The sequence below is a fragment of the Triticum urartu genome, chromosome 5, assembly GCF_003073215.2.
Source record: "Triticum urartu cultivar G1812 chromosome 5, Tu2.1, whole genome shotgun sequence".
Lineage (NCBI taxonomy): Eukaryota > Viridiplantae > Streptophyta > Magnoliopsida > Poales > Poaceae > Triticum > Triticum urartu.
In genome coordinates, this window is record NC_053026.1 from 639005118 (window position 1) to 639021087 (window position 15970).

General features: G+C 42.9%; 1 protein-coding gene and 1 pseudogene across 1 annotated transcript; both read left to right on the plus strand.

The window, feature by feature from the left end:
* Positions 1–2236: 2236 nt before the first annotated feature.
* Positions 2237–3005, plus strand: LOC125507588 (annotated as a pseudogene).
* A 9621-nt stretch (positions 3006–12626) lies between these two features.
* On the plus strand, positions 12627–15651 carry LOC125506417 (KHG/KDPG aldolase-like). Its single transcript, XM_048671232.1, has 10 exons — positions 12627–12834; positions 12948–13002; positions 13213–13248; positions 13349–13393; positions 13753–13836; positions 14156–14221; positions 14329–14367; positions 14698–14797; positions 15023–15301; positions 15392–15651. The coding sequence occupies exons 1-9, from the start codon at positions 12704–12706 to the stop codon at positions 15172–15174; spliced, it is 708 nt and encodes a 235-aa protein (XP_048527189.1). The 5' UTR covers positions 12627–12703; the 3' UTR covers positions 15175–15301; positions 15392–15651.
* The last annotated feature ends 319 nt before the right edge of the window (positions 15652–15970 follow it).

The window sequence follows — 15970 nt, forward strand, 5'->3', positions numbered from 1 at the left end:
TGAGATGGCCTTCGACTTGGAGCGTCCTGCCGCATGATACACTCTAGCCCGAGGCAGTCGGCAGCCCAGAAATCAGGCAGAGGCTGCCCATGAAGCGGAGCCACAACTAACTTACAAGACTTTACAACAATGAAGGAGATAGGCCATTCACTTTCACGTGTTCGTCTTCACAATGATCCTGGTTCGGTGTCCACTCGCTTTCACGTGTTCGGGTGCACACGCCTGTGTGACCTCTCCTTGCTGTTGTTTTCAGTGTCGATGGCACCCCCCCTGACGGCGAAGTCGCCTAGAGCTTCGCTAACGTCCAATGTCCAATACTCCATATTGGCAGAATATTACTAAATCTGCTATGCAATGTGAATTTTTTGTAACTAGCGAATTCATGTATGTGCAGTGTTACTATTCAGGGCTACAGTCGACGGAATCATCTGGTTGTATGGCCCCGGTGGTAGGGCTAGAGGAGACTCCATGGCGCATGGTTCCATCTGGCATAGATCCGTCCACCGGTGAGGATCTTGGGTTGGGCCAATGATGCAAGCTCTGAATTTGGGCCAGTCGTCATGAAATTAAGGTGAGAACTGACATCCAGTTAATTATTATTCTGACCACTAAGTATATGTTTGACCTAAATGGTGGCTTCATTTTCTTACTGTAGTTTTGAGTGTTTAGACTGCATGTGAGAGTATAATGTGATAGTGTTAATTTTCTTTTAGTTAAAAATTTATTTGTACCTCGGAGTTAAGAGGAACTAAGAAGTTCTGTGTGAAGTGTGGTGAACTTCGACGTCGTTTCGCAGGGCCAACATTTTGTGCATAGCATAATTTTAGCAAGCCAGGAAGTGAGCGTAGCGTCATTGAACTATGGATGAACCGATTTCAGTTTCAAGGGAAGAAGGCAAAAATTATTCACTGCCTGGTCCCTCTATTTGCAATATGTTTGTTGGAAAACTTTTCAACAAACAGGAAAAGTCATATTTCAGTTTCCAATTGATTTCATAATAATCGAGTGGTGTCATGAATGAAATATTAGCAAAGAAGTAACTACAAAAGTTGAACATATGTGCTGACAGCCAACACTAGAGAGTGCTTGTGAAAATCGCTAGGAGTAGAAGGGATAAATTAGATGGACAACCAAAAGGTATTCTGACCAGTGCCTGCTAAAAATAACATGATTTAGTAAGTTGTCTGTGATATTAGAAAGTACAAAATAATTGGACTCTCCCTTCAATATTTGTTCTTATCGTTAGACTGAGACTCTATTAAAAAAATCACATAATTGAAGTCAAGATGTTTTTGTATACTTCATATATCATCAGCATGTGAATTGTAGATGTAACATCTCAATGCATGTCACCACAAGAAGTTTTTCTATTCTTTTTGCACAGCAATACTTTTTTTCTGTATGCTTCCATTCTAAATGATACTACTTGCTCGACTATCTATGTTTCTATTCTGGATGCAGCATCTGCATGCATATATGCAACCAATATTTTTTCTCTGAATAAAGTTTCAGAATGATAACACCGATAAACTGAGCTGCTACGAAGTAATACACTCCCTCATGATACTCAGTTTAATTTCGCTTATGTTAATTTGTCTGGAAAATGTGAACTCAACATACCAAGTTGTATAGAAGTCCATGTTATGTAGAAGAGCATTCATACTATGTTAGGAATACTATGTGTAAAGACTAGAGATACACGAGACAAATATTGACTACATAACATGGAATGCAATTTCAAGTGATAGTAAGATATTAAACTTACTGTTATAAATTGCAGTTTAATATCTTACTAATTTCGCTTATGTTAGGAAGTTTATCATGTTGTTCCTTTTGTTGTACCATGAAGTATTTCAGGAGTTTGTTGATGTCATCGAGTGTGTGGGTGAAAACGGGGGGGGGGGGGGGGGGGGGGCGGGGTCTTGAGCTATCGGGAAAGATGACGATATCTTCATTCCTCCCGTTGCAACGCACGGGTATATTTGCTAGTAATAATAATAAAGCACGGATTGAGTCTCCGGGTTCACCGTCGTGGTCTTTTTACACAAAGGTATCTGTAGTTTTTAACAATTGAACCCGCGGTACTGTTTTTAAGTGGTGAACAGAGAAAGCGTTTCGTGGCCGGTGGGTTGTGCCTCATGGACTCGGAGCAGATTTATAAAAAAGAACACACGAACTTGGGACCTCCTCCTCGATGCGTAAGGGTATGGCGCCGCCGCCGCCGCTGCTGCCACGCGCGGCCGGTCTTCTCCGTCCATCCGTTCTTGGGGTCCCCTACTTCTGTTTTCCTCCCCGCAAACAATCCCCGGCTCCTACCGACCCCGCAGCTTCATCGTCGCAGTCGCCACCACCGTCGCCTCCATGAACCAGCCGGTGCAGAAGAACACCCCCTACATAGGTACACGGTGGCACCATCCTCCCTCACTAACCTCTTCTCTGCCGCCGCTGTCCGCGCTCGGTCGCTCGCCAGCTGTTTGACGAAATTTCTCAGCGAGATGCGCATGGTTCGCCCCCGGCTGCTCTCCGGGTTGCTTCCCCGGGTGCGAAAGGACCTTGCCTTTTCTTGTTCCTGTGCGATGGAAAACTAAGCCGAGCTCCGTCCCTGCTTTCGTCGGCGCAGGTGGACTGGCGGAGGAGGGGGAGAGAAGATCCTGCATGCGGTGTTCGTGCCGTTCAGGGAGATCAAGGGCGTCAAGAGGCCGCTCGACCAGGCCACGCAGAAGCACTGCTCCTTTGGGTTCTTCACGTTCCTGGAGCGCGAGAACACCGCCACCGCCATGGACAACATGGATGGCGCCGAGTTCTTCGGCCGCGTCCTCACCGTGAACTACGCCTTCCCTGAGAAAATCAAGGGAGGGGAGCAGGGATGGGCCGCGCAGCCAGGTATGTCATGCGTCCCGTGCTTCTCCTCTGTTCAGTTACGTTACGCTCTGCTTTCGTGCTTGCGTACCTGGTTGCTTGACACTAGGGTTAGGGCTGCCAAATGTTTTTCATACCTGGTATGAAGTTGGAAGATTAAGGGCGAGGAATTTTTAGGACGCGATTAGACTAAAGCCTAAAGATCGATATGGTGTTAATGTCTGTGAATTATGATTTTGTATTGTGGTTTGTCTTTACGTTCTCATTATAAGGATTTACTACAGTTCAAATTGATAGATAAATGAATTGTCCATGTACATTAAGTTTTTGTACTGAGTCAAGGAGAAAAGTCAGCCACCGCTGCGGCGACATGTCGCGGCCGTGTGAGTGTGTGGATGGGCTGACTGGTGATGGGACTTGGGGAACAAGAGCATGGGAAGCCAGGCCTTAGGAGCAAGGGCGATGGGCAGCGCGAGGACCTTGACAGTGTAGCGGTGCCTACTGGTTTTACATGTTCCTCTCTCTCCCTTGCTTTCTCCGCCTCAATCCCAATCTTACCTCTACTTGCCGTACCATGTACATCATGTAGAACAAACTGGTTATGGAGGTGAGTGTCCCATCCATGACAAGCATAGAGCACCCATGAATTGAAACAGAGCGCTGGTGTTCAGTTAGACCAGAGGAGCACACACACGATCATGTTTCGGGAACCACTGCATCATAATTTTTCGTTTTAAACTGAGTGCTGGTTAAATAAGCACAACCCTCTTATTACAAGGTTAAGTTCAACTCAACACCAGCAATATTGGCTTGTAATGAGCTAGATTGGCTGAGACTGGACATTATGGATTTGGTAGTGTATATACTATATACTGGAAAATGGTAGCATAGTCTTTGTATGCTTATTTTTTTAATTGACAACACTCTAGAGTCTTGATGCTTAACTATTGCTTTGAAATATTTGGATTGCATATTAAACTAGAGTTTCAGTGTTGAAATTTGATACCTTGCATTAGAGAGGTATAAACACTAGACAACAAGGTCACTTTGATGCAAGCTAACCGTTTACATGAGGCTTCAGCGATGTGGATTCCAGCTTACTTTGATGTTTACATGAGACTATTTCCAGATTACCTGATCTAATATTTGCTGATTGTAGTGTGAGCCAATGAAATCAGATGACGTTTCTCAATGGGGAAATTTGGATGTTGTGTGTTACCTGTTGTTTCTTCATAACACACAGCTAAATTTCAGATTATCTTCATTGTATAGCTAATCCTCTGCCCTCTGTAGTAAGCCTAGAATTTGAATATTTTGTAGTTTGACAGTTTAGCATATACCATCTTCTTAGATTTCTTCTATTAATGTTAATAGAGTGTATAATTATTTCCTAATCAGAATTAAGAAATGTTCCCGACCAAAATAATTAAGCCAGGACCCAGATTAGTGATGAAATACTTGAGTTGTACAACAACTGAATTGCATCATTTCTATTTTATACAGCAGCCAGGACCCAGATTAGTGATGTTTATATGAACAGAAAACCGTATGAGATTTTCATGACAATATGTATGATCTCTACTTGTAAAGACTGGTACTTTAAGCCTAGAGGGACCCCTTTTGGAAAATATAAAGAAATTTTCAGCTTAGAATGACCCAACGAATTTCCTCATTGAGAAATTTTCAGCTTAGAATGACCAAACAATTTCCAGTTTACTTTAAGTAAGCTTAGAATGACCCAATGAAGTGTACTTTGCATCATACAAAAGGAAATTGTAGTGTACTCAGTATATACTTGTAAAATATAACTAACACATACATAAGAACAGTAAACCATGTCTAAAGTTTGGATCTGTACATAATTTTTAGGTCTACTGAATCTCATTATATTAACTTGGTTGGTGGTCATTGCTTCCTGTTTTAGCTATTTGTACACCTATTTGAGCACACACAATTATTTCTGGCAATTATTCTATAGGGACAGATGAGGCCGCCACAATCCCATGTCTCGCTCAATGTATGAATGACCCCTGAGTATAATTTGCGCCAAGTACTTCAGCTTAGCCTACTTATGTTGTTTTAAGGACAATCCTTCTATTTTAGACCATTTGAAAATAAATTGATCTGAAATGTGTAATGCATCTTTTAGTCCTATAATTTTGGATGATAGGCAGTTTGTCAAGTTCACTGGAAGATATTTTAGGAATGGATGATGCAATCTTTGCGGGACTGTGGACCATGCTACTCGGGTCAGAGCGCAAGCTAGCTACTATTTTTAAGAAGGGGTGCCAAGTTGATATAGAGGAGCGTGGAGTTGTGGGGGTCTTGAACAATATTTATTCAGCTAGAGTGTGATATTTTTTTATCATTTATTTGTAGAGTATGTGATATTATTTTTATCCCGTTGGGCATGTTTTCTATACTAATAAAGTATACGGATTGCTTCTGCCCGTTCACCGTCAACATATTACAGAAACTTCTTATGTTTTAAAACGTTTCAATGTTTTGTTAAAAATATTGACGCGTGGTTCGTCCGTTTCTAAACATCAACCCCGATATGTACTTACTGGGCCATAGATACTAATGGGCCTGCTCATGGGCTTCAGAAGATAAGCGAAAAAAGAATTTTTGGGTGGGGATTCGAACTCGGGTCGTTTCCTTCCACCTGCCCAGCAAAACATTATAGTTAGAGATAGAGGCAGGACCAGAGATGGAGGCGAGCTTTCTCGATCTGGGCTAAGTTGGCTTTGTGAAGTTAGGTTAATGCATGACTGGCTTGAAAGGAGCCGGAGTGCTACCAAACAACCCGTAAGTCGGTTATGTCTTCATAGTTCTTCTACACATATTGTTGTTTTTTTTAACATCACCGGGAGGCAGAAAAACTGCCCACCTGAATTTTCATATAACCAGATCAAACAAGAGTTACAGAGTAGAGAGGGGTCGAGAGAGAGGCCCCCCATGCAAGTTACAACTGCACCGAAAAAGCAGCGGAGCTTCTACACATATTGTCACTGGTTTCCATCACTTTTCTTTCCCATAAGGACACCAAATTCCATGGGCATAATGATGATCACTAGAAAATGACTATGTACTCCCTCCGTTTCTAAATACAAGTCTTTTTTAAAGGTTTCAATACAAAATACATACAGATTTATATAGACATACTTTAGAGTATAGATTTACGCATTTTGCTTCGTATGTAGTCCCTTATCGAAATCTCTAGACAAACTTATATTTAGGAACGGTGGGAGTACATATTAAATCTACATACAATTGATGCCCCGTGTAATCACAAAATCAAGGGTTTGGACTAACATTTATTCAAGGCACTTATGTATCATTCAATATAAGTCATTGTTTTAAAATAAATTTACTGAGCTAGAGAGACGAGAAGTTTTTTTTCTCCCGTTGCACTATAGTTATTTTGTTCTCAATCGCTTGATTTGAACGCCGAAATTTTATTATCCCTTATCCCGTCGCAACGCACGGGCCCTTTTGCTAGTATGTATCTATGTATCTATATATATATATATATATATATATATATATATATATATATATAGCTAATTGGATGTGAGTTTTCTTAAAGTATTATTGTTGACATTAGCCTTGAGGTAAAAGGTTGGGAGGCAAAACTATAAGCCCCTATCTTTCTCTGTGTCCGATTAAAACTTCATACCCATAAGTATCGCGTGAGTGTTAGCAATTGTGAAAGACTAAATAATAGTTGAGTATGTGGACTTGCTGAAAAGCTCTTAAATTGACTCTTTCCGATGTTATGATAAATTGCAATTGCTTCAATGACTGAGATTATAGTTGCTAGGTCTCAATGAAGTTTCTGATTCATACTCTACATTGTGAATAGATTGTTACTTTAGCATAAGAAACCATATGACTATATATGTTGTTGTTCTAAGAATGATCATGATGCCCTCATGTCCGTATTTTATTTTATCGACACCTCAATCTCTAAATATGCGGACATATTTTTCGATATCGGCTTCCGCTTGAGGACAAGCGAGGTCTAAGCTTGGGGGAGTTGATACGTCCATTTTGCATCATGCTTCTATATCGATATTTATTGCATTACGGGCTGTTATTACACATTATGTCACAATACTTATGCCTTTTCTCTCTTATTTTACAAGGTTTACATGAAAAGGAAGAATGCCGGCAACTGGAATTCTGGGCTGGAAAAGGAGCAAATATTAGAGACCTATTCTACACAACTCCAAAAGTCCTGAAACTTGGAATATATTAAAAATATTGGGCGAAGAAAGCACCAAAGGGGAGCCAGCCACCGTCCACGAGGGTGGGGGGCGCGCCCTACCCCCCTGGGCGCGCCCTCCTATCTCGTGGGCCACCTGGCAGGCCCCCGACGCCCATCTTCTGGTATAAGGTGTCTTTTGCCCTGGAAAAAATAAGGAGGAAGCTTTCTGGAGGAAGCGCCGCCGTCTCGAGGCAGAACCTTGGCGGAACCAAACTAGGCCTTTGGTGGAGCTGTTTTGCCGGGGAAACATCCCTCTGGGAGGGGGAAATCGTCACCATCGTCATCACCATCGATCCTCTCATTGGGAGGGGGTCAATCTCCATCAACATCTTCACCAGCACCATCTCCTCTCAAACCCTAGTTCAAATCTTGTATCCGATCCTTGTCTCAAAACCTCAGATTGGTACATGTGGGTTGCTAGTAGTGTTGATTACTCCTTGTAGTTGATGCTAGTTGGTTTATTCGGTGGAAGATTATATGTTCAAATCCTTTATGCACATTAATACCCCTCTGATTATGAACATGAATATGATTTGTGAGTAGTTATGTTTGTTCCTGAGGATATGGGAGAAGTCTTGTTATAAGTAGTCATGTCAATTTGGTATTTGTTCGATATTTTGATGATATGTATGTTGTCTTTCCTCTAGTGGTGTTATGTGAACGTCGACTACATGACACTTCACCATTATTTGGGCCTAGGGGAAGGCATTGGGAAGTAATAAGTAGATGATGGGTTGCTAGAGTGACAGAAGCTTAAACCCTAGTTTATGTGTTGCTTCGTAAGGGGCTGATTTGGATTCATATGTTTCATGTTATGGTTAGGTTTACCTTAATTCTTCTTTCGTAGTTGCGGATGCTTGCGAAGGGGGTTAATCATAAGTGGGATGCTTGTCCAAGGAACGGCAGTACCCAAGCACCGGTCCACCCACATATCAAATTATCAAAGTAACGAACGCGAATCATATGAGCATGATGAAAACTAGCTTGACGATAATTCCCATGCGTCCTCGGGAGCGCTTTCCTTTATATAAGAGGTTTTCTAGGTTTGTCCTTTGCTACAAAAAGGATTGGGCCACCTTGCTGCACCTTATTTACTTTTATTACTTGTTACCCATTATGAATTACTTTATCACAAAACTATCTGTTACCGATAATTTCAGTGCTTGCAGAGAATACCTTACTAAAAACTGCTTGTCATTTCCTTCTGCTCCTCATTGGGTTCGACACTCTTACTTATCGAAAGGACTACGATAGATCCCCTATACTTGTGGGTCATCAGACCACGACTTCATTGGACAAGAACTATTAATTGTTGATTTTGAGGAGTTCTTTCAGTTTTTCAATCAAAAGGCTCTCGACAAATCACTCGTGGCTTGCTACTGTCTGTAAGTACTACTTCCGTAATTAAGTCTCTATATATAGCTCAGCTCTTTCATTGCATGTATATATAATTATCCTCAATATATTATGCAGATTGAAGATCGTCGAATGCAGAAAAGCACAAAACTATGACATTGGGTTCATTAACCCAAATGTCATACATGAATTTAGGTTTAGCACCATGTCTCAGAAACCGAGGACAACTTACTACAATCGTTGCTAAAAAATCGAAGCAAAGATAAAATACTCCTTCCTTACAACTTCAAGTGAGTGTTACTGTCTTGTGCACATTCGGTTTCCCTTATTACTCGAGGCTATAGTAATGTAACTGATGAGTTATGCATGCGTGCGCAGGTTCCACTTTATTTTCCTAGAGATTAAGCTTGAGCGGGGAGAAGTGACCGTCTTAGATTCGAGAGGAAAAGATCCCGAGGACTATGCGGACATGACTCGAATGCTCCAGAAGTAAGTTCAATCGATCATTACCGCACCATATCGGCAACTTTGTTCATTTCCTTATATCAAGTAATTATTTTCTTTGTCTGGCGGGATTTGGAAAGAGTTCATCGCAATTTTTCCGGGACTGGCGACCGAGTTGCGATTTAAACATCCGAAAGTAAGTACTACTACCTAGTTCTGCGCATCTTCCATTGATTCTAGCTAGTTTCATCAATATCATTCAGTATGCTTGCTTATTAGTTTGATTGACCTCTATTTCTCGTAAAGTTCTTGTGGCAGGAAGCCGGAAATGATTTATGTGGATACTACGTTTGCGAGTTCATCTACAACGTGACGACCTCTAATAAGCGGGCTACTCTGAAAAACAATATGAAGTGCGTTAGCTAAAATATTCACAATTTTATTTTATTACCATCATTTGTGTTGAGTTTCATTCATACACATGTATTGACTCTCTTCTTCAATTTAGATCTGGCAGATGCGGGATGAACTCCTACCACATGATCGCATACGCGCAATTCAAGAGGAATTGGCAAGATTCTTTCTTGATCACGTCATCAATCCACCCGGAGAATACCATGTGGCACTTGACTTCGTATGTTAGGGATTGTAAGAGATCTTATATTGTATATATGTAGCTAGTAGCGTCGGATAGATATATGAAAACTTGTTATTCGACCAATCTCTCGGAGAAGGAGAGGTCAATCTCTTCTCTCTATATATGTTCATGACGATCTTGTGTACTTAATGGTTTCCTTCATTTGCTTACTAGCTAGCGTGTCGAGTTCTCTCTATACGTATAGTACCTAGCGTCGACCAAGCACGGAGACAAGAGATGTCACTTCTCTCTATTAGCTAGCTAACACAATATATAAAACCCCTAAATTAACCCTCTTTTTGATTCCGGTTGGTGTTACCAACCGGGACCAAAGGCCCTCCTGCCTGAACTCGCCGCAACGGCCACGTGAAGCATCATCTGTCCCGGTTCATAAGCGAACAAGGACTAAAGGTGATGGGTTTTAGTCCCGGTTCCAGAACCGGGACAAATGGGCCTTTGGAACTAGGACAAATGAAACTTTTTCTACTAATGTCTGTTGTTAATAAGCATGTTACCTTGTGAACATGTGTCTGCAGAGTTGTCATTTTATATCTTCTATAAATTGTAATAGTAGATGCTAGAGTTTGTTATACTATTGTATTGATGAAACTATATATCATGTTGAGAGTGTGGATAGGATTTTATTTCTCTGAGCAAAGGCGACAATTTTGTATGGTATTTCAGAAAGTGTCATTGTTCTTTTATCTTGTTGAAGGAAAAGCACCTTCTGTTGGCAACGGTCACTCTTTCTCTATGATTCCAGTGATTTTGATGGATCTAGAAGAGAAGTATCCGTAGCCGGGCACTCAAAATGTGATAGATTTGGGCTGGTGACGCAACATGAAGCCCCTCCCAGGGCCATGGGGTTCATCAGCTGGTCGGTGAGTGAGTACAATCGTGCGCTCAATTGTGCAAAAACAAAAGGCATGCTCTTTTTTTTTTGCGGGCAACTACAAACATCATTCTGATGTTATTTGCAATTCTTACAAGTCTTGCTGTTATAACATCAGAAGTGCAAACTCTTAGCACCAACCGAAAAGGAGAAGAATCTCCGGCATCTGCATCGGCTGATGCACACAACCATCTTTATTGCATTATTCGACAAAGTCTTACAAAACAAATATATAAATCAACCCAAAGTCATCTTTTTGGCAAAAACTATCACCCTACCTACAAGGTTGATGATGTGTCCTGACCTCGTGTCAACTCATGCCATGAAATTTGATGGCCTCACCAAGCTGCCCGCCGGCTAGCCAGGAGCACCAACCGGTCTAGCAAACTCTTAGCATGCACCCCGTCCGCACAGTGTAGAATTTTTCACCGCCATCTTCCGCCGTCCCATCTTCAGGAGTAATAGATGTATTGCCCTTGCCAGACCCTACTGCCGGCGACGCCACCACGACACCAGACAACGTCACCCTCCTACACGCGCTCAACAAACTGTATCTAGCGCCGAGACCTTGCTGCACCTTTCCGCCAAGACTCGTCGTTGTCGATACTATAGATGGCATGCCACTCCACCTTGGTCACCACATGAGAAGCATGTGGATATCTGCGCCCAGACACCGAAACCAAACACTTGTCCCTTCAGCCGAAGTACGTTCCCAAAGATGATGCCCTATGGAGGCGAGGACATAGGAACATCACCATCATCCGACCCGGAAACCGAATCGATGGTTTCCCCCGAGGCACACACGGAACACAAATCGCCAATGACACCTCCAATGAGGTAACGATGCCCACGGGCGCCGCCATCATCGGTTCCGACCGAGGCCGAACCAAGCTTTCGCTGGAAAACTCGCGCCCATCACCGGCTGGTCCACTAGATCCTCCTCCACCGTCATCCAGCACGCCTCATGGGGACGTCCCAAACCACCCCTGGCCGAAGCCATAGCGGAGAACGGCCGCCCTGCCTGGGTGAGCCACCGACGGCGGAAGAATCCTCATTGTTGTGCCATTGACGTCAGACGATGCACATGTTAAAGCAGGACGCCCGTGCTAATCTCCACCGCGACCGCATCATCCACCGCTTGGGCTTTGCCCCGCGGCGCTTCGGCGGCGACGAGGAGACGAGTGGCGGTTGCGGCCGAAGCCATATATCAAATCAGGAAGGGCAGAGGGGGAGAAAACGTCAATCCGAGTGCAAATTTCCGTCATGTACCTATGATGTACTCCCCCGCCCTTATTTTGGGATGGAGAGAAAACAGCAAGCATCTTAATGCATTTTTAAGCTCCCAGAAAGAATCATAGAAGGGTAACAATACCTCTAGCAGACGGATTAGCTAACTGAACATGAGAGAGATGGTTCAATGGGGTTAGAAGGAAGAATATCATATGGAAACCAACATTTAGTAAAAACCAATAAAAACCATGCAAAAACAAAATTTTGAAGTTTTGAAAAAATCTAGAAAAATAGGGGACATTAGAAGGATGATGGGAAATTCCAAGTTCAAAAGCATTACGGGATATGAGCCATGGAAAAACCAAAATCAGCACTGAATTGTAGAACAATATATACGCGCATACACTCATCTCTATAAATGCACACATGCGTAGCTACCCATATGAGCACCTTCGAGAGACCGAGCTGACACGTCATCTTGAGATTTTACGAAGTCAACATAGGCGCCTCGTAGTTGACAGGAACGTCTCCTCCCACTAAATACGTATCGCCGAAAATCCTGAAATAAATTCAGGATAAATGTGAGCACTAGGATTTAAATCCTGGTGGCTGAGATACCACTATTCTTCTAATCATCCAACCACAGGTTGGTTAACATCCTCAACGTGTTTTAACTTGAAATTTTGCATGGCAATAGAATGTCACCCTTTTAACATCTCGTATTTTTGTCAGATTTGTTTGAAACTTTCAAACATAGTTTTCATGAAATTTCCTTTGAATGTTGATTTCCATGTGATATTTTTGGAGTTAGAAACGGGTTGGACTAGAAGGATGATTCGTCCAATCATTTAGGCTATGAGGTTTGTTCTGCAAATGTTCCATCGGCCCACATCCTGACGGTCTCCTGCTCCTTCTTTCACATCCAACGGTTCACAGGACAGGATACGCTCGCCTACTCAGGTCTACAGCTACACCGGTCAGCAGTTGGCGGCTGTCACTCGCTCCGGGAACCAGGATGCTCGTCGTCGCCGCAGCAAAGCTGCCTCTTCTCGCCTCCCAGTCTCCTCGGCGAGATCCGCCGCGGTCACCGAAAGCGCTCGCCGCCATACTGCGCTCGCGCGTCATCGCCTGCCTTCGCGCGCAAGAGTAAGCAGAAAGCTGATTTCACCCAGTCCACGCTGCCCGCCACCTGTTCGGCGCTTGGCCTCACTGGACTGAACCTTCTGTTTCTTGCTCCGTTTGTGTGGCTCCCCTTGCAGTGGCGAGACGGCGATGCAGGCGGTCCACGCGGCCGTTCGCGGCGGCGTCTCCGTGGTGAGTCGGTTGCTCCAATGCATTCCCTGGTTCGTTGGGTGCGTGGAGCGGCAGCGCGCTTCTGGATATGTTGTTTGCTTCTACTTAATTCTATCTTTTATGGACGGATCCTTGGAGGAACCATCCATGCTACTGTACATGCTAGCTAGTATTCTTTTCGTGTTCCATTTCTTGTCCCTGATGCTAACAAACATGTGCAATGTTGTTCAGCTAGAAATTGTGATGTCCACTCCTGGAGTGCTAGAGGTGGGCCTTTCTCACCATTCTTCTGCAGCTTTCTTCCCTTTAACAATTATTATCATTCCTTCTTGCTAGCTTTTGATTGATTGATAAAATCTTCTAATAGGCTGTTGAGGATCTTCGCAGGATTTACCCTTCCTTGACATTTGGGGTGAGTTTCTGGCATTACTTCATTGGTTTTTGCACCATTCCCTGAACATATGACTTGTCAGCTAACTGCTTTTTAGCACCACTATATATCTAGGGTGAGTGCCTGGTCTTTTTCATATAATCTTGACAACGTGATACTCTTATTACAAAGTACCATGTCCATGGCTTTTACAGTCTTTACACCTGAACTTTTAAACTTGCTGTGTGTGTGTGGCAATGCCCCACTGTGTTTTTCGGAAAGTAATACTCACAATTTACTACTCCATCAAAGCTGTCCCGTACAACCCCTGTATGCTAACTATAAGCAACAATGTTAGGTTGCTCATGATGCATTCTGATCTTTCTGCACTCTATATTTAGGTTGGTACGGTCCTCAATGCTGATGATGCAAGGAAAGCCATTAGAGCTGGTGCACAGTTTCTCATGAGCCCTGGCACAGTCATGGTAAGAGTTAGTACTATTGCATTTGTAATAATGTTTATTTTGCTAGAAATGCACATGTTTCCCATAGTCTGTGATTACTGGTTATACACATCACTAGGGACATTCCACGTACAGTTTGGCAATGTAACATATTTGATGTTAGAGATCCTTATAGGCTTGTAGTTTAGACTTTAGGGTGCCAATAATTTAACATTCTATCCCTTGGCTCGCAATTACTTCGACATATCTAATAGAAATCTGTCATCTACTATTTGGTGATTGTAGTGTTTGCATCCCAGTATACAAATGTTAATTGATTCTTTCAATCTTATTGTTTAAGGAAATACTTCATGATCTTGATGGAAGTGAAGTTCTGTATATCCCAGGAGTGCTGACACCAACTGAGGTATGTATCACGTTCCACATATAAACTTGCATGAAGTTTATTGGTGCAATTTAGAGTAGTGCGGCCTAATATTTACTCTCACATGTTTGTTATATTTGGTTTTGCAGGTTATATATGCTTTCAATGCTGGTGCTAAAGTCGTTAAGGTTTGATGACTTGTACCTGTCCTATTTTAGTTATAGTAGAGACTAGAAACATATCAGAGCATTAACAATATATTACTCCCTCCGTCCTGTAATATAAGAACATTTTTAAAACTAGTGTAGTTTCAAAAACGTTCTTATATTATGGGACGGAGGGAGTAGATGATAACTTTTGTCAGACATTTTAAAACAATGTACTTTTCTACGACCATTTTGGTTGCATACTAACTAGCAAAATGTGTCACTTTATTTTGTGATGAATAAATGTGTTAGTTTTCCGTTCTGCTTATAGGCATATGACACTCGGTTGTTTGTGTGGTCTACTTTAATTAGGTGTACCCAGCTTCGGTGATGGGTGGAGAGATGTACATGTCTGCTCTAAAGAAACCATTTCCTCTTGTACCAATGGTTGCTTCGCAAGGAATTACCATAGGTAAGTGGCCTTGTCTAGCACCCATCGTCCCTGTTTCATTTTCCTCTTTTGCGAATATCGTCCCTATCTTCTGTTGGTGTCTAAGTAGCAACCTCCAAGTGCATGTTTCATAACACTGTGACTCTTCCAAAGAAAAAGAGTAATTACCGGACTTATCCGAAGCGTAAATATCGGTTAGCTGTACGATACTATTCACTCTGATGCTATGGCCACTGTCGTATACAGGTTCAATCAAGTCGTACATGGACGCAGGGGCATCTGCAGTGGTGCTGTCCGATGCTATCTTCGACAAAGAGTTGATGAGAGAAAGGAATTTCATTGGAATTGCAGCGCTCGCAAATCAGGCCACTTTGCAGGCATCACAGTGTGGAAGATGAGGCAAAACCAAAAACTTAGTGTGCAAGCATTGCAGTTCAGAAAACGGGACAAAGTGCTTGCCTAATACTGCTTGGCTTGGGATTAACAATACCATCCACTTACATTCCCTGCTCTGCATGAGAAGAGGTAAAACAAGTGAAATCTTATCAACGGGTAGAAGAGAAATGGTTTAATCTGTTCCAAAGAAAACTAATCCAGAATGATATCTCTTTTCAGGAAGAAGCCAGTTCTGTTTCCCTGGTACTGAAGCCCCCCCGGCAAGGTCTGTACAGTCGGCTCGCTACGGTTGCCGCCCCAGCCCTGCCGACAGATGGCTAGTTAACATAGGAAATTAATCCGAACTCATTTAACTGCTGCTATTATTCCATGAGTCCACATTCATTGACTCTCAACTTTTGTTATGGCTAATTGGCTAGTGCCGAGCTCCACTCTGACCAACACTACATGCATCCTGAAGAAACTCTGAACCTGACGCACAGTGCACGGCTGAACTAGACCAGCATCACCAGCAGCACAAGGAGGCTGCATAGCGTGATCGGCCACAGAGCAGCAGCAGCACTCGTAATCGTCGCCGAGCCGCACGCCCGCACCTGCACGCCACCGCTGGTCGAGTTGTTGGTACATCCACTCGCATGTCGTGTTGTCGACTGGCCCAGGACGGGGGTACACCGTGCAGGTGCAGACCCACATTCTGAACCCAGCGGTGTATTGCTGAACATCGTCCTCTGCCGCTCGTTGTAGTCTTACCTGAAGCGATTGATGATCAGGATCAATCGGGGAATTCAGATTGTTTCA

Excerpts from the sequence above, each read along its gene's own strand:
- LOC125506417 (XM_048671232.1), top strand. The coding sequence starts at position 12,704 with ATGCTCGTCGTCGCCGCAGCAAAGCTGCCTCTTCTCGCCTCCCAGTCT. Across the intron at positions 13,837-14,155 it reads TGAGCCCTGGCACAGTCATG|GAAATACTTCATGATCTTGA; the intron begins GTAAGAGTTAGT and ends TTATTGTTTAAG. Across the intron at positions 14,798-15,022 it reads TTCGCAAGGAATTACCATAG|GTTCAATCAAGTCGTACATG; the intron begins GTAAGTGGCCTT and ends TGTCGTATACAG.